Source organism: Triturus cristatus, chromosome 7 (assembly GCF_964204655.1).
Source record: "Triturus cristatus chromosome 7, aTriCri1.1, whole genome shotgun sequence".
NCBI classification, from domain to species: domain Eukaryota; kingdom Metazoa; phylum Chordata; class Amphibia; order Caudata; family Salamandridae; genus Triturus; species Triturus cristatus.
This window is the reverse complement of record NC_140590.1, coordinates 755913985-755932669: the sequence shown is the minus strand read 5'-3', so window position 1 is coordinate 755932669 and position 18685 is coordinate 755913985. Positions and strand designations below refer to the sequence as shown.

Below are 18685 nucleotides of genomic sequence, written 5' to 3'. Positions count from 1 at the left end.
ATGGGATATAGGAAAGACTCTAGTAGGCCTTATAGCCCAAAGTCAGGCTGCACTAAATTCCCTGTGAAGACATAACTGCACGAGCAGATATTCCCCTGCAATATACAATAATTGTAAGTGAACAGGGAAGCCACGAGGAGTACATGGGCTGGGCACTCGTCATTACGAGTTTGCCAACTCCATGATGGCTGCACTGTATTATGGGATGTTCGGTACCAAGCATCTTGTCTTAATAAACCTGCACTGACTCCAATGTCAGATTTATAAAAACAATTGCACACAAAGGACCCTTTAGTGGGGTCCCCCGAAACCTGCCAATCCATAGTGTGGTCACTGACTGGTCTAAGGCAGCCTGTCCCGACCAGACAGAGTTCTGACCTTATGGTGTGAGCGCCAGTGAACAAAGCCTGTCCTGGGCGGAGGTGTTCACACCTTCCCCTGATCAGGAAAAGCCATCTGTGATGTGAAGCTTCAAAGCTCTTGCCACCGTTGAAACTCGACCACATCCTGTACTGATAGAAGAACAGGCACCCCCTCCTGCCCTCACCCCCTTTGGCGGGAAGACACGTGGCAAAAATCAAGAAAGAATAGGAGGTGTGCCCCCTCTGCCAACTCCACCCCTAAGGTGACATCCCCAGCCCCTGAAACTTAGATGCCACATGTGAGAAGTTGGCCTGATGTATGATGTCACTAGTTATAGTGTACACCTTATATCAGTCCAAATACCCTTATGGTGATTGGTTGTAAAGTCAACCTTATAGACCAGCTATCCTAGTGGTAGCATGTACAAGAGCAGTCTTAGGCTAAACTCTGAATGGCATGTGAAGCCAGCTGTGATACCATATATAATCCCTTGAATACCAAATGAAAGGACACCACAACAGATATATATAAAATAAAGTGTATTTATTCTAAGCAAACCCTCAGCACTCTTTATGAGATTAGAGGCAAGTACAACACAGTCTTATTAATGCATACAGTAAGTCACACAGGTAAGTAATACAGTTAGGCCCTAGGGGCCACGCAAACCATATACTAAGTAAGTGGTATAAGAACCACTGTCACGGAAATAGAATAGGCCTAGGCCTAGGGAATCGCTGGGGCTACACTACACTAGCGTTAGTTAGGAAGTGGGAGGCCCACGGGATTCGTGTGCAGAGTGGAAACACTCACGCGTAATGCGTAAAAGTCAATAGCAATATTACAGTTTAGAAATAGATAGATTTAGGACACTTCCGGAGTAGCTAGGAAGTTGAGACTTGAAAACTAGACACTAGGATAGTCACTATCCTGATGAGCACCGGAGTACCCAAGTTACCTAGCCCACAGGCTGCGGGTGCATAGGGGTGAAGATGCGTCGTTTTCGTCGTCGACTCCTATGGATGCCTGAAGAAAGATGCTGACAGGCAGTCAGGGGAGAGTGTCCGGTGGATCCCAAGGCTGGGATCAAGAAGAGAAGAAACCTGCAAGCAGAGGGGACAGAGTCAAGGTCACTAGCCAGTGACCACGTGGAACCAGGAAGGAACCAGGCGATGTCGTGAAGAGTTGCAGGTGAAGGTGAAGCTTGTCGCTGCAGCCAGGAGGACCAGGAAGCGTCGAGGACGACCAGGACCAGGAGGCGAGCTGTCCCACGAAGGCTCTTGCTGTCGGCGGCGTCGAAGTTGGACTAGGACTCACCAAGCCTTGGCAAGCGGAACCCACGAAGAACAAAGGACTTGCTTCTGGTGCAGACCAGGAAGGTCTGGGGTGCTTCTTCTTTGCAGAGAAGCGGGAGCCAGTCTGGAGGAGCCAAACCAGCGCAGAAGATTTCAGGGTGCGTCGTCACAGAGGCCACTAGCCAGTGGGCAAGCAACCGGACAGACGCGACAAGCAGGAAAATGCTGAAGGGCCCCACGCAGGACTCGTGGAGTGTGGGGGGCTGATCTTCGGTGCAGATGGTGCTTGGGGTTGGGGCTTCTCAATCCCCGGTGCACCACTTCGAGGGTACCTCAGAAGCTGCGCTGTAAGTTACTAGCCACTTTTCCCAGGTAGCCGGTCCCACGTCGCTCGTCGCCTCCACGGATCTCAGCTCTGCTGCAGATGTGGATGAGGGTCGGAGAAGTCTGGAAGTCAAGGCTCTGGTCGGGCTCTGCAGTCGGTTCCTCGTAGAACGGTCGCAAAGCAAAGGGTAGTCTCTTGATGGTGCCTGTTTGCACAGGGTAGCCACTCCTTGGCTACAAGGGAGATTCTTCAGTCTTCTTCTTTCGTCGAATGTCGAAGGTCCAGAGTTTCTGTTCAGTTTTGCAGGTTCAGGATAATCTAAAGTCTTGAGGCCCAACTCCCACTCTTATACTAATCTGGGGGGCTGGGATACCTGCTAGGTCACGCCTTATGGGTGGGACCTGGGAGTGGGTGGTTACACCCACTTCCCTTTGTCCAGTTTCGCGCCAGAGCTGGGGCTGGAGTGCCCCAGCGCCGGTTTGAACTGGACTATGCAAGGAACACCTTGTGTGCCCCAGGCATGTCTCATTCCTTTCAGCCCACCCTGCCCCAATACACTAAAGGCTGTCTGGGGAGGTGCTAGCACCTCCCCAAGCAGGAACCTATTGTCCAGGCCTCCCTGGCTGGGATCACTCCCAGCTGCAGGAGGTCAGACTTGTGTCGTGGCAGCAGCATCCATTTTGTGATGCTGAGGCTTTGGTCAGAGGCTAACAGTTGAAGTATGATTTTAACATGTCTTTCCCTCTAGAAGGGGGGAATAATATTCTCATGTCCAGAAATGGCATGGGGGTATGATTCCCTAGTGTTAGACACCTTACACGACATGTTTTGATAAAGCCAAACCATAGTTACCATAACCGTCTAAGATTATAAGGCACTTTAAGAGTATATGGTAGGCTATATCATAGAACAGCTATAAGGACATGGTTCCGAAAGCTGCAGACAGGCTCAGCTCATGCTAGAGCACCATCTCACATGTTACCAAGCACTCTGCCTCCAGGATTGTTAAGGCCTGCCATAGGAGTGACTGATAGGTACACATGTGTCTATATATAAGGGCAGATATAGGCATACTATATCTAAGCAAGGGGTGATTACACGACCTTGCCCCAGCTGAGTGATCAGCCAGTTGTGTCTGATTGGAAGGCCAGACCAGGGGTGGCATAATACATGCTGCAGCCCCTGGGAGGCCTAGGGTACACCTATGCCCTGGGTACCTAGGGTACACTATACAGGGTCCAATAAGGTGATCCTTACCAATTGGGTATGTACCTAGGGTACATGGAGTCCATTTTACAGAGAGAGCAGACAGCCTGAGACCCTGAATGGCAGGATCTCAGGCCAACTAAGTCGAAAAACCAGCTAGACACTAGGCAAAAAGTTGGGGGTAACCATAGTCAGATATCCACCTTCCTACACAACCCCCCCCAAACGAAAGGAGATAAGGCTGGCCTTGACAAGGTAAGCCTCTATTGCCTGAGTGGCCATATAAGGAAGAACCAGCACTGGCATGGTTACCCCCTGTCTCATGGTCCACTAAGCAATCCCTCATCCTAAAGATATCATAGGGTCTCCACCATAGGGGATCTCTACCTTTGGTGTGTCTTTGCAAAGTAAAAGGCTGGTGTTGAGATGGAGTACTGAAGTGAGTGTCCTCAAAGTGAGGCCTCAGCTTCCTCCAATCATCCTCCACCATGGATGCCTTTCTTTCTCTAACTGAGTTGCACTGTGCTCTCAGGGTCAGCCTCTGGCTACCTAAAGCTGGAGGCTGGGTCCCTTTTGTGGGCTTACTGGAGGGACAGGTCAGGTTTGGGGCCCTAAGGTCCCATGTTTGCCTGTGCCCAACAGAATCCCTCTGGGGGAGGTCCCTAACTACCTGTGAAGGGGATCCCTCAGGAATGTTTTTACCCATCACCTGGCTAGGGCAACTAACCAGGCAATCCTCATTCTTTTGAAGGGGGGGTTCTTGTGGACAGGGGCCCTCTTGGGGTCCACTGGCCTCCCTGACCTCTGCAGCCCTGGGCTGACTGAGGCAGGGTAGAGAGAGGCAGGCTACCTGCACCAGACTGGGTCCCACCTTGGAAGGGGCCACTGACATCAGAGGCTCTGCCAGGCTAGGCCTGGCTACCTCTGGGGCAGTTCCTTCACAAGGGGTGAGGTCAGATCCCTGAGGAGGCTGACCTTTTCCTAATGTCTGGGGAGAGGGAGACTTTTCTTCCTCCCCACTACTCTCTGTTTGTGTGGAGTGATCCATAGTTTCAGGCTTCACTACACCTATATCAGTCTGAGTGTGGGCTGAGACCATTACAGCCTTGCCAACCTTTTCAGGAAGGCACTCAGTTTGTGTTTGAGCTGTGACTGTCACAGCTCTGCCAATTTCTACAGGGAAGTCTGTCTGTGCCTGGGCTGTGGCTACCACTGCCCTTCCAACCTTTTCAGGGAGGAAAGCTACTTGGACAGGGGTTGTGACTGGCACAACCCCACTACCCTTTTTGGAAAGGCCTACCATTTTAGAATGGGTGTCTTGTTCAACTCCAGCCCAAGCTGAGAGTTCTAAGTCATTCCCCAGCAAGCAGTCCACAGGCAAGGTTGGAGACACTGTCACCCTTTTAGGGCCAGTGACACCTCCCCAGCTGAGACATACCTCTGCCATGGGATGACTGTTCTGGTTGCCATCAATGTTAGTTACCTGGTATGAGAAACCAGGCAAAAGCTGCTCAGAGGGAACTAGCCTATGGGCCACCATAGTGATGCTAGCTCCAGTGTCTCTGTAGGCCTCAGCTTTTCTACCATTGATGTAGGGTTCCTGTCTGTACCTACCCAAAGTGTTGGGACAGGCAGTGAAGTTGGCAAACCCCATGCCACCATCACAGACAAGAGTAGCTGCTGTAGGGGAATTGGCTAAGCCAGGATCCCCCTGTGTTCCCCAAGAAAACCCAACCAAATTTTTGGGGGCACTCCCACCACCTGGGGGATTACTGCTGACAGTAATAGGTGGTGTGACAGGAGTAGTTGGAGGAACAGTTTTGTTTTTAGCCTGTGGACAACTGCTGTCAGTTTTCCAATGCCCAGGTGTTTTACACACATGGCAGTAAGGCTTTTTAACTGTGGTAGAGGAGGGAGCTTGGGACCCACCACCCTGTGTGGAGTTTTGGGGCCCTGAGGAAGATTTCTCTTTTGCTTTATCCCCACCCTTCTCTTGAGGCTTGGTGGTATCTTTCTTTTGGTCACCACCCTGATTTTTAGGCCTAATCCTGGTCCTGACCCATTTATCTGCCCTCTTTCCCAATTCTTGGGGAGAGGTCAAATCTGAGTCTACCAGGTGTTGATGGAGAAGCTGGTTCTGACAATTATTAAGGATCTGCTCCCTCATAATCAAGTTGTACAATCCTGTATAGTCCTGCACCTTGCTGCCATTTAACCAACCTTCCAAAGCCTTAGTGGCACAATCCACAAAATCAGACCAGTCCTGTGTCTGTGTCTTCTGGGTGTCTCTGAACAACAACCTATATTGCTCAGTGGTTAAGCCAAACCCATCTATCAGAGCACTCTTCAGGACTTTGTAATTGTTTGCATCCTCATCACTGACTGTGAGGAGCTTGTCTCTACCTTTGTCAGAAAAGGAGAGCCACAAGATAGCTGCCCACTGACTTTGGGGTACCTGCTGTACTTTGCAGGCCCTCTCCAAAGCAGTCATCCATTTGTGGATGTCATCCCCATTCTGATATGGGGGGACTATCTTGCTTAGGTTTCTATGGTCATAAGACCTATCCCTATCTCTAGGAATGTTGCTGCCACCAGTGGGTTCTGACCCACACAATTTTTGCTCTCTAGCCAGAGCAAGCTTCTCTTTGGCAAGGGCAATTTCTTCCCTCTGAATCCTCAGATTAGCTTCCCTCATTCTGGCTTTATGCTCCTTTCTCTCAGGTGAAGTCATTCCCCTGTGAGAGGAAGCATTAGAGATGCTAGAAACATGGGAGTGGATGGATTCCCTTGAAGGGGATCTGTCCCTCCTGCTTCTCTGTGAATGCCTACTTGTGGGTCTGTATGGGGGGACCCCATGCAAACTCCCATGTAAACTTAAGTTAGCCTGGCTAAGTCTCCTTACTTGGCTCTGGCTGTCTACCTCCCCATCTGAAGCCCCATCTGACTCCTCTGTGGTGGGTAGACCCTCCTCTGTGCCTAGGGCACCTTCCTGAGATGCCCTCTGAGCATCATACTCCTCTAGGAGTTGTCTTAACTGAAGGAGGGTAGGGTTTGCACCCTGTTTTATTCCTCTGGAGGTACACAACTGTCTCATCTCCTGGAATGTTAAGGTATCATATCTAGAGGGGATCTTTTGCAGACCTGATCCTCCTGAGAGAGCATCTACTTGATCTACTCTCAGAGACATGATCTAGTGAGGGTGTGGTGTGTGCACCTACCTACACTAGTTGTATCTACTAAACCTTTCTAGTAGTTGTAGTCAGGGTGTGTTACTCCCTTCAACCTACAACTACAAAGTCCAGTAGGACTTAAGTATAATAATCTATGTTATATGTACCTAGACAATATCTGTGTGATCTTTCAATTTAGTATCTCAAGATTACAATGGTATTACAACAGCAAGCTCAGATCCCAACCGCTGCTCACCAATGTGAGAAGTTGGCCTGATGTATGATGTCACTAGTTATAGTGTACACCTTATATCAGTCCAAATACCCTTATGGTGATTGGTTGTAAAGTCAACCTTATAGACCAGCTATCCTAGTGGTAGCATGGACAAGAGCAGTCTTAGGCTAAACTCTGAATGGCATGTGAAGCCAGCTGTGATACCATATATAATCCCTTGAATACCAAATGAAAGGACACCACAACAGATATATATAAAATAAAGTGTATTTATTCTAAGCAAACCCTCAGCACTCTTTATGAGATTAGAGGTAAGTACAACACAGTCTTATTAATGCATACAGTAAGTCACACAGGTAAGTAATACAGTTAGGCCCTAGGGGCCACGCAAACCATATACTAAGTAAGTGGTATAAGAACCACTGTCACGGAAATAGAATAGGCCTAGGCCTAGGGAATCGCTGGGGCTACACTACACTAGCGTTAGTTAGGAAGTGGGAGGCTCACGGGATTCGTGTGCAGAGTGGAAACACTCACGCGTTATGCGTAAAAGTCAATAGCAATATTACAGTTTAGAAATAGATAGATTTAGGACACTTCCGGAGCAGCTAGGAAGTTGAGACTTGAAAACTAGACACTAGGATAGTCACTATCCTGATGAGCACCGGAGTACCCAAGTTACCTAGCCCACAGGCTGCGGGTGCATAGGGGTGAAGATGCGTCGTTTTCGTCGTCGACTCCTATGGATGCCTGAAGAAAGATGCTGACAGGCAGTCAGGGGAGAGTGTCCGGTGGATCCCAAGGCTGGGATCAAGAAGAGAAGAAACCTGCAAGCAGAGGGGACAGAGTCAAGGTCACTAGCCAGTGACCACGTGGAACCAGGAAGGAACCAGGCGATGTCGTGAAGAGTTGCAGGTGAAGGTGAAGCTTGTCGCTGCAGCCAGGAGGACCAGGAAGCGTCGAGGACGACCAGGACCAGGAGGCGAGCTGTCCCACGAAGGCTCTTGCTGTCGGCGGCGTCGAAGTTGGACTAGGACTCACCAAGCCTTGGCAAGCGGAACCCACGAAGAACAAAGGACTTGCTTCTGGTGCAGACCAGGAAGGTCTGGGGTGCTTCTTCTTTGCAGAGAAGCGGGAGCCAGTCTGGAGGAGCCAAACCAGCGCAGAAGATTTCAGGGTGCGTCGTCACAGAGGCCACTAGCCAGCGGGCAAGCAACCGGACAGACGCGGCAAGCAGGAAAATGCTGAAGGGCCCCACGCAGGACTCGTGGAGTGTGGGGGGCTGATCTTCGGTGCAGATGGTGCTTGGGGTTGGGGCTTCTCAATCCCCGGTGCACAACTTCGAGGGTACCTCAGAAGCTGCGCTGTAAGTTACTAGCCACTTTTCCCAGGTAGCCGGTCCCACGTCGCTCGTCGCCTCCACGGATCTCAGCTCTGCTGCAGATGTGGATGAGGGTCGGAGAAGTCTGGAAGTCAAGGCTCTGGTCGGGCTCTGCAGTCGGTTCCTCGTAGAACGGTCGCAAAGCAAAGGGTAGTCTCTTGATGGTGCCTGTTTGCACAGGGTAGCCACTCCTTGGCTACAAGGGAGATTCTTCAGTCTTCTTCTTTCGTCGAATGTCGAAGGTCCAGAGTTTCTGTTCAGTTTTGCAGGTTCAGGATAATCTAAAGTCTTGAGGCCCAACTCCCACTCTTATACTAATCTGGGGGGCTGGGATACCTGCTAGGTCACGCCTTATGGGTGGGACCTGGGAGGGGGTGGTTACACCCACTTCCCTTTGTCCAGTTTCGCGCCAGAGCTGGGGCTGGAGTGCCCCAGCGCCGGTTTGAACTGGACTATGCAAGGAACACCTTGTGTGCCCCAGGCATGTCTCATTCCTTTCAGCCCACCCTGCCCCAATACACTAAAGGCTGTCTGGGGAGGTGCTAGCACCTCCCCAAGCAGGAACCTATTGTCCAGGCCTCCCTGGCTGGGATCACTCCCAGCTGCAGGAGGTCAGACTTGTGTCGTGGCAGCAGCATCCATTTTGTGATGCTGAGGCTTTGGTCAGAGGCTAACAGTTGAAGTATGATTTTAACATGTCTTTCCCTCTAGAAGGGGGGAATAATATTCTCATGTCCAGAAATGGCATGGGGGTATGATTCCCTAGTGTTAGACACCTTACACGACATGTTTTGATAAAGCCAAACCATAGTTACCATAACCGTCTAAGATTATAAGGCACTTTAAGAGTATATGGTAGGCTATATCATAGAACAGCTATAAGGACATGGTTCCGAAAGCTGCAGACAGGCTCAGCTCATGCTAGAGCACCATCTCACATGTTACCAAGCACTCTGCCTCCAGGATTGTTAAGGCCTGCCATAGGAGTGACTGATAGGTACACATGTGTCTATATATAAGGGCAGATATAGGCATACTATATCTAAGCAAGGGGTGATTACACGACCTTGCCCCAGCTGAGTGTTCAGCCAGTTGTGTCTGATTGGAAGGCCAGACCAGGGGTGGCATAATACATGCTGCAGCCCCTGGGAGGCCTAGGGTACACCTATGCCCTGGGTACCTAGGGTACACTATACAGGGTCCAATAAGGTGATCCTTACCAATTGGGTATGTACCTAGGGTACATGGAGTCCATTTTACAGAGAGAGCAGACAGCCTGAGACCCTGAATGGCAGGGTCTCAGGCCAACTAAGTCGAAAAACCAGCTAGACGCTAGGCAAAAAGTTGGGGGTAACCATAGTCAGATATCCACCTTCCTACACCACAGACACAAGAAGACGACTTAAGAAACGCAGATGGACTGAGCCCTGCAGACCTTGTGGTGGATTTTGGGTTCAAACTCCTGCCTACTTCCATAGAACTTAACAATTGCAATTCTCCAGCTCATCTCATCACTGTGTGGCCTCCACAAACCCCGGAGGGTCATCAGGACTTTGAAAATCACCCTTGAAATAGAGGTACTATCTCCCTGCAGCTGCAGGCATCAAAAACACAGATAAGTGCAGCCCAGCATCATCCAGTTCTCATGCCTGACTGATGCCTTAGAGTGCCATCGAAAGGAACACTTGCTTTGGGGTGTCCGCTCTACCTCAAGTTTTGAGGGATCCACGACTCACCGGAGTTTCAAGGCACCAATACCTGCAAAAAACCTACAGGCAGACTCCAACTTTACAGTGAGTCAGCACCCGACGATGTATGTATGTATGTATGTATGTATGTGATTTTTAAAGCGCCGGAATCACCCCCGAAAGGGTTTTTCCGCGCTGCAGAGGAGGCAAAAGATCAGTCAGGAAAAATCAGTCATGGAATAATTCAGTCTGGGGCATTTACGCAGGTGTTTGGGCAGAGTGTTCCAATATTTTGGAGCAAGATAGGCAACAGTTTTGCCTCCTGATCGTAGTTTCCTGTCATGGGGTACCACAAGCAGCCCTTTACCCTCAGATCTAAGTAATCTGCACAGGAGGTAAAATGTAAGTTTTTCTGCCAGATAGCTATGGCTAACACCATAAAGAGCCTTGTGGGCAAGGCAGCAGAGTTTGACTTGATTCTCTGACGGATAGGAAGCCAGTGAAGCTGTCTCAACAGAGGCCGGGAAAAGGTACGAGGAGGCATTTTGAGAGCCAACCGCGCAGCAACATTCTGGACTATCTGAAATCTACTCAAGAGGGATTTGTTGCCCGATGCTAAAAGAGCATTACAATAATCAAGACGGCCAATGACCAGGGCTTGACTCAGAGTTCTTCTAACTGATAAGGGCAGCCACTGGAACACTCTACGCAAAAGACTCAGAGTGTGGTAGCAGGCCCCTGAAGTGGCCACGACTTGGTCTCTCATAGATAGAGAGTTGTCCAGTCTGACCCCCAAATGTTTTGCCATCGGTGACGGAGTGGGTGTGGGGCCTAACATAGCAAGCCACCAGTTAGGGGACCAAGTTGTTTGAGTGGAGCTTCAGTACTCCGGAAACCCACCTCAGCAGTGAACCAGCAGATCCAAAATTGGCACTTCAAGGTGCCAGCTGCTGACCACGAGGATCACCTTTGCGCTCCTTTGCCCAGCTGCCCATCTGCACTGCACCCAGGAGCCCCAGAGCCCTTGTGACCTCTACTCTACCTTGAGAGCCCTCAGACCTGCCTGTAAGTCCCCCTTTTGCTTTGCTTTTACAGGTGGCCCCCTGGTTTCAGAGCACGGCAGTTACAAAGTCCCTGTTTCCCTTGTTTCCTGAGAAACCCAGGAAGCTCCCCTGAACTTGGCCTTGGCACTTTGGACCTTGGTCCTGAACCATCTGATGGCCAACAGGTTGACCGCATAATAACTGTAAATAAAAAGCATAGAGAGGTACACAAAACAATCGCATTCAATATGCAACAAATGACGAATCTTCACAGTCTTCGATGTGGAGAATTCTTCTTTATTTCCACAGGATGAGGGATACACACAGCCTCAGCCAACGCGTTTCACCCCAACGGGCTTCCTCAGGGCTAAATGCAAGACAAATCGCTCGATAGACCGCGGACTGGTCTCCGTTCCTCTATCTTCTACTTAGTACTGAAAAAAAATGTTTTTCTTCTTTAAACAAATGTCCAAGTCTTGGGCAAATGATAACTCCAATCGACAGGAATAACTGTCTTTAGAGGAGCTCGGGAAAGCACAACAGTAAACACAGAGCTCAGGCTATCTTCACCTAGCAAAACAAACCAAGGTTGAAAGACGAGTAATCCAATAATTCCCCACAAAATAACTGTACTGCAGTGCTTTTACCAATTGCCTTTTTCCTTCCATAGGAAATATATTGTGCCTAATTGCGCCCAACTGTGATTACTGCATTTTAGTGTGATTTGTCATATTGCGAAAAGTATTTACCTTGTACCCGAAGTTCTTGGACTAAATATTTAAATAATAAAGTACTATTTTTCTAATTAATCTCAACCTCATTCCTTGAGTGTGTGTATCATTTATTCCCTCTGTGAGTACAACAAATGCTTAGCACCACCCTCTGAAAAGCCCAACTGCTCGCCCAGACTACCAAAAAAATATAGTGTAAAATCTAAATATAGTGTTTTTACTTATGCCTCTATAAACCAAGAAGAGCCTCTTCGACCTCTGTGCATAGTGTACCCCCTTGTGGTGCTCTATATAAAGAAGTGGGTTTCCTGCACTGGAGAAAGAAAGCTGGCCAAGGAACAGCAGGCCTCTATTTTAACAGAGACATGCAGGCCTCCACGGCAGGTAACTGGCAATCCAAGATAGGCTTGGCAGAAATTCACAGGTCTTGCTCTATTTGGAAACAAAAAACAACAAAAAATATGTTCTGAAGAACTACGATGTAAATATATTGTATCCAATAGTGCTAAGTTAAAAAAGCAGGAGTTTCACCTAGGGACTGGAACCATAAGTCATTCATTGTCAGAAAATGAGAATAAAAGAACTTGTGTTGGGTGGGTTACTAGAGTGGCACAACGTTTGCATGGTACCACATATTCCTACCGGGAGCATAGGGAATATTCAAAACAGCATGACAGGTCATAGCCAGGGAAAAGAAACAAGCGTTTCAGCTGTACCTGATAGCATAGGTCATTCTATCTGGCCTCATGCACCTCATCATGCACAATTTTTGCAGGGATGTTTTATTCTTCCACTCCTTGGGGAATTTCTCCTTTTCTGGAGCTTCGGCTTCCACAATTTTTTTCCATCGTTTGGCAGAACCTTCCATATCAGCGTCTAAATTCTTGAACTCTTCCAGGTCACACAGCGCCTGGACCACAAAAGAGGATGGTACTATTTACTTTCACTTTTGGTCACTTAAAACTGCCACATGATTTGTTTACTAACAAGCTATTACGCGCTATTCCAGAGACATCTCACCAATAAAACACAATTTTTCTCTCACAGACTTTTAAACTCTCAGTTAAGTAGAAAAATTACTTACCTGTCATAAGAATTCTCCAATGAGGGATTCTTCCCAGATTTGTATTCTTAGATTAATACCCCACACACAGGCTGACCTAGTCTTTTCAATGTAGTATTTGAAACCTCTTCTGACAACCACATTGCTCCACTGGAGACTAAGGGATTCGGCAAAAATCATTAAACTACTGATCTAGTCGACGTAGAACATCAGATATATACATTTGGTAAAATGGAAGGTGAGTCTTTAGTACCACATCACGCTAATGGAAGAGTGTGAATGAACAAGTAACTTACCTTCGATAAAGTCTTATCTGGTAGAGACTGTATCGAGATGCAGATTCCTTACCTAAGAATTACCCTCAGGCATAATAATATTAATAATAATAATTATTATTATCTGGCTGCAGATTCCTTACCTAAGAATTACCCTCAGGCATCAAAATGGATCAGTAAATTTTTCGGCAGCCGTACCCCGCACTCCAGTAGGTGGCGTCGTTCGACTCCATTTGGCATCATCTGCACAGGAAATGGCGTGCGAGTTGCCTATATAGGTGCCACTCTAGCACACTAACATCAGTTTCTTTTTGTGACTTTCTATGCCAGGAGTGTAGAGCCAGGAAGAACACTGACCCCTGGTGAGCAAAACTAAGGACTTGAAACTTGGGAAAACCTGTCCCTAGAAATCTGTTCACAGAGTGGGACGAATGGGTGAGTCGGTAAGGAATCTGCGGCTAGACAGTCTCTACCAGATAAGGTATTACCGAAGTTCAGTTACTTATTCATCTGATAAGAGACTTCTAGGTGCATATTCCTCACCTTAGACTGGATACCCAAGCAATACCTCCACGGATGCGGGTCTGCCAAACAATTTCAGACTAAAATGTCCTGCAGAACCTAACAGGCAAAGTGCTTGTCCCGAAGGACCTGACTTTCCGGGCAGTGGTGTTTTTTTCAATGTGTGCAGAGAGGCCCACATTACTGCCTGGCAGAGATATAGGAGAGGGACTCTGCGTGCTGAGGCAGTGGTCGCAACCTTGGCTTGGTTCTGGTGGGATGAGTACGCAAACCCTCAGGGGGTTGCTTTTTGCCCAGTGTGTACCAGATGTTAATGCAAAGCACAATCCATCAGGAAATGGTCTGCTTCTGCACAGTCTTTTCCTTCTTCGCTCTGATATACCGCACGAAAAGCTGTTCGTCCACCTGGAACTCTTGTGTGATCAAGTTAGAACAGCAATGCTCTTTTCGGATATGGGTGGTAAAGTCTCTCTTTTTCTTTAGAGGGATGTGGCAGAGTGTAAAAAGTAGGCAGGGTGATAGACTGGCCGACATGAAAGGGAGTGATGACCTTCGGCAGAAAGGAAGATCTAGTTCGCAGAACCAGCTTGTCTGGGTAGATGTTCCAGTATGGAGGATTGGATGACAAAGCCTGAAATTCACGTTGAAAAAAAGGCCTTTTTTGCAGAGTCTCCCCAAATGTTTTGCCTTCCTCCTGCTACTTTTTGCTGAACTCGTTTTGGTTTGTCTTAGGACTCTGAGCCCTTTTCCACTGCTAAACAGTGCTAAAGTGCATGTGCTCTCTCTTCTAAACATGGTAATATTGGATCATACCCAATTGGCATATTTAATTTACAGTTTCAATTTTCCAGTTTAGTTTATTGATTCAGCTTTACAGTAAAGCCACACCATAATAAAAACGTACATAAAATAAAATGCAATGATACATAAAACTAAAATAGAAAACATTCCTGTCCACAGAAGAACAAGTTACTTACCTTCGGTAACACTTTTTCTGGTGGATACAGTATCTGCCTGTGGATTCCTCACCTTGTGAATATCCCCTGCGTCAGCATTCCAAGGAACTTTTCTTTCCCAGCACTCCACGTCGACGTGGGCGACGTCACAATGCATCGGCTCCGCTCGCGACTCCGTACGACGTCACCGGAGCCATAAGAAGCCCACGTCGGCGTGATGACGTCAGTTCCACCCATTTTTTCCGAGCCTTCGAGGCAAACGGGTGAACCAACGACAACTCCAAGTATACACAGTATACAGTATACCAACACATATACATATCATACAAAGAAAAGGAATGCTAAACAAACAAGCATTTCCTACAAATGTACAAGAAAGTATCGAAACATTCCAACAAGACCTCTTTCATGGTATACAAAGGTGGACAACGGGGAGGCGGGTGGGTCAGTGAGGAATTTCACAGGCAGATACTGTATCCACCAGAAAAAGCGTTACCGAAGGTAAGTAACTTGTTCTTCTGATGGATACATCTGCCAGTGGATTCCTCACCTTGTGAATAGATTCCCACAGCAGTCCCCACTCCCGGAGGAGGGTGTCCACCTTCCTATACCAGAAAGTCTTGTAATACAGAGCACGCGAAGTGGCCCTCCCTCCTCATCTCAGAGTCCAAGCAATAATGCTTTGCGAAAGTATGGAGGGAGGCCCAAGTCGCGGCCTTACAAATATCTGCCACAGGAACACCCCGGGCCAAAGCAGATGTAGATGACTTGGCTCTAGTCGAATGAGCTCTAATGCCCTCAGGAGGGGTCTTACCAGCCAGGGCGTAGCAGATCTTGATAGCAAGGATGATCCATCTCGATAGCGTGCGCTTGTGCACCGCTTTACCCTTTGAACGACCAACGTAGCCAATGAAGAGTTGGTCATCAAGACGAAAGTCCTTAGTCCTGTCCAGATAAAAACTCACAGCCCTCTTCGGGTCCAGGCGATGGAGTCTTTCCTCCTCTTTGGAAGGATGAGGAGGCGGATAGAAAACAGGGAGAGTAATGGACTGCCCCAAATGAAACGGAGTGACAACTTTTGGCAAGAAAGCAGCCCTGGTCCTGAGAACCATCCTTTCAGCATGCAAGGTTAAAAACGGGGGTTTAGAACTAAGAGCTTGAAGCTCACTCACCCTCCTTGCCGAGGTTATGGCTACAAGAAAGACCACCTTAAAGGACAACAGCCTAAAAGGACAGCTATGTAGAGGCTCAAATGGGGACCCCATCAGAAAGGTTAAAACAACATTAAGATCCCACTGAAGCATTACAAAGGGAGTGGGAGGAAACATGTTTGTAAGGCCCTTGATAAACCTCAGAACAACCGGAGATTTAAAAAGTGACGGTTGATCTGGAAGGCATAGAAAAGCCGATAAGGCCGAAAGATAGCCCTTGACCGTGGCCACAGCACAGCCCTGCTGAGCCAAGGAAAGAGCAAACTGGAGAACATTAGAAAGATGGGCTTTTAAAGGGTCAATGGACCTCTCTCCACACCATTTAACAAACTTAGACCACCTGTAGAAGTAAATGGACTTGGTGGAGTGTCGCCTGGCCGATAAAATAACGTCTACCACATCAGGCGGGAGAGAGAATGAACTCAGGTTGCCCCGTTCAATCTCCAGGCATGAAGGTGCAAGCTCTGGAGGTGGGGGTGTAGAACCTGCCCCTCCAACTGCGAGAGGAGGTCTGCCCTCAGAGGGAGACGGAGCGGAGGGCACGAGGAGAGGTGGAGAAGATCTGTGTACCACACCCTTCTTGGCCAATCCGGGGCGACCAATATGACTTGGGCCCGGTCTTGGCGAATCTTCTTTAGAACCCGAGGAATCAAGGGTATGGGAGGAAACGCGTAAAGGAACTGTGGACCTCAATTCAACTGAAACGCGTCCCCCAACGCCCCCTGCATCGGATACTGGAGACTGCAGAAAAACGGGCAGTGCGCGTTCTCGAAAGTGGCAAACAGGTCCACCGGAGGAGTTCCCCACGTCCGAAAGATGTGACGAACCACCTCCGGATGAAGCCTCCACTCGTGGTCAGCGGAGAACTGCCGACTGAGACTGTCCGCACGAACGTTCAGAACTCCGGCCAGATGATTTGCCATCAGACAAATCTGATGGTCCTGAGCCCAGGACCATAGACGCAGAGCCTCTCTGCAGAGACAAAGAGACCCCACTCCTCCCTGTTTGTTGATATACCACATCGCGGTAGTTTTGTCCGTTAGGACTTGAACAGACTGACCGCAAAGGGAAGGAAGGAAGGCCTTGAGTGCCAAACGAATCGCCCGCAATTCCAGAAGGTTGATGTGAAGCAACCTTTCCTCTGGAGACCAAAGACCCTTGATCTCCAGGTCCCCCAGATGCGCACCCCACCCTAAGGTGGATGCATCTGTTATCACCGTGGCCACCGATGGAGGTAGATGGAAGGGCTTTCCTTGCGACAGATTGCCCTCCACGCTCCACCAAGACAGATCCACTGCAGCTTCTCTGGAGATCTTGATTGACTCCCTGAGATCCCCGTTGTGCTGATACCACTGCTTGCGGAGACACCACTGCAGCGCCCTCATGTGCCAGCGTGCATGGTTGACCAACAGAATGCAGGAAGCGAACAGACCGAGCAGGCGAAGGACCTTCAGAACTGGAACAACCGTTCCATTGTGGAATAAAGGGACCATCTCCTGAATGTCGAGAATCCTTTGAGGAGGAGGGAATGCTCGACACGCAGTAGTGTCCAGTACCGCCCCTATGAACAGGTTGCGTTGAGAGGGCACCAGGTGAGATTTGGGCACATTGATCGAAAAACCCAAGTCGAATAACAGCTGAGATGTTACTTGCAGATGACGCTGCACCATCTCCGGGGACTCTGCCTTCAGAAGCCAGTCGTCCAGGTAGGGGAAAACCGGGATCCCCGACCTCCTGAGATGGGCAGCCACCACTGCCATCACCTTTGTGAAGACTCGAGGTGCGGCAGTAAGACCAAACGGGAGGACCGCAAACTGGTAATGTTGCGACCCAACCGTAAAACGGAGATACTTCCTGTTCGACTTCAGGATTGGAACATGGAAGTACGCGTCCTGCAAGTCGAGCGACACCATCCAGTCTCCTTGCTGCAACGCTTGAAGAACCTGCGCAAGGGTCAGCATCTTGAATTTCTCCTGCCTCAGGTAAAAATTCTGAATTCTGAGGTCCAATATCGGACGCAATCTGCCGTCCTTTTTGGGAATCAGAAAATACCGGGAGTAGCATCCCTGACCCCTTTCCTGCTCCGGAACCACCTCTATTGCACCCTTCTGAAGCAAGGCTAGAACCTCTTTCTGCAGGAGAAGTAGGTGGTCTTCCGAGCAATTACCTTGGCAAGGAGGGTAAGGGGGAGGAAACTCCCGAAAGGGAAGGGCGTACCCAGTCTCTACGAGGTTCAAAACCCAAAGGTCTGTTGTAACAGATTTCCAACCCCGTAGAAAGTAGGACACCCGACCCCCCACAGGTCTTACATGATACGGGATGGGGGATCTAGGCTGCTTCCCTGAAGCCTCATTGGGAGCAGAGGAGGAGGAGGAAGTAGAGGGGTTGCGACCAGAACCTCTCCGACCCCTTTGCTTCCCTCTATAGGACCTATAGAGGGGATTCTGCTGCTGTTGCTGCTGCTGCTGTTGGGGCTGTCGGAAGGAGCGAAAGGATGTTCTTCCGAAACCCCTAAACTTCCGAAAAGCTGAACCCCTAGCAGGAGTCTGCAGACCCAAGGATTTTGCCGTCAATCTGCTGTCCTTAAAACGTTGAAGGGCAGAGTCTGCTTTCTCCCCAAACAGTTTCTGTCCGTCGAATGGCAGATCAACCAACGTGGCCTGAACATCTGCCGAGAATCCAGAGGAACGGAGCCAAGCCTGCCTTCTTGCGGCTATAGACGACCCCATAATCCTCGCCACGGAGTCCGCCGTATCCAGCCCTGACTGGATCACTTGTCTGGCAGCTGCCTGAGTGTCCACAACAACCTCCAGGAAGGACGACTTATCCCCCTCAGGCAACTTGGGGGCCAAAGATTTAATAGAGTCCATCAAGGCATGAACATAATGCCCCAGAAGACATGTGGCATTAGACGATTTCAGCGCCATACTTCCTGAGGAGAAGGACTTCTTGGCCGCCTGATCAATTTTCTTTGACTCCCTATCAGCTGGAGACTGAGGGAAAGCACCCGAAGCATTTTTTGAACAAGAAGCCTGCACAACTAGGCTCTCCGGGGATGGATGTGTAGACAAAAAATAAGGATCCCCGGTGCAACCCTCTACCTTCTTGCCACCTGTCTGGAAACCGCCGGAGATGAAAGAGGTATCTTCCACACCTCCAAGACCGGCTCCAAGATGGCCTCATTGAAAGGCAACAAAGGCTCCGAAGCTGATGACGGAGAATGC

At 49.1% G+C, this 18685-nt stretch overlaps 1 protein-coding gene across 2 annotated transcripts in view; it reads right to left on the bottom strand.

The window, feature by feature from the left end:
• Positions 1-18685, bottom strand: part of DNAH17 (dynein axonemal heavy chain 17) — a 14992541-nt gene that overhangs the window by 1686616 nt on the left and 13287240 nt on the right. For both annotated transcript variants that reach the window (XM_085617470.1, XM_085617471.1), the window contains one exon: positions 12151-12344. In XM_085617470.1, coding sequence (XP_085473596.1) covers positions 12151-12344 — 194 coding nt within the window. The remainder of the gene's footprint in view (positions 1-12150; positions 12345-18685) is intronic.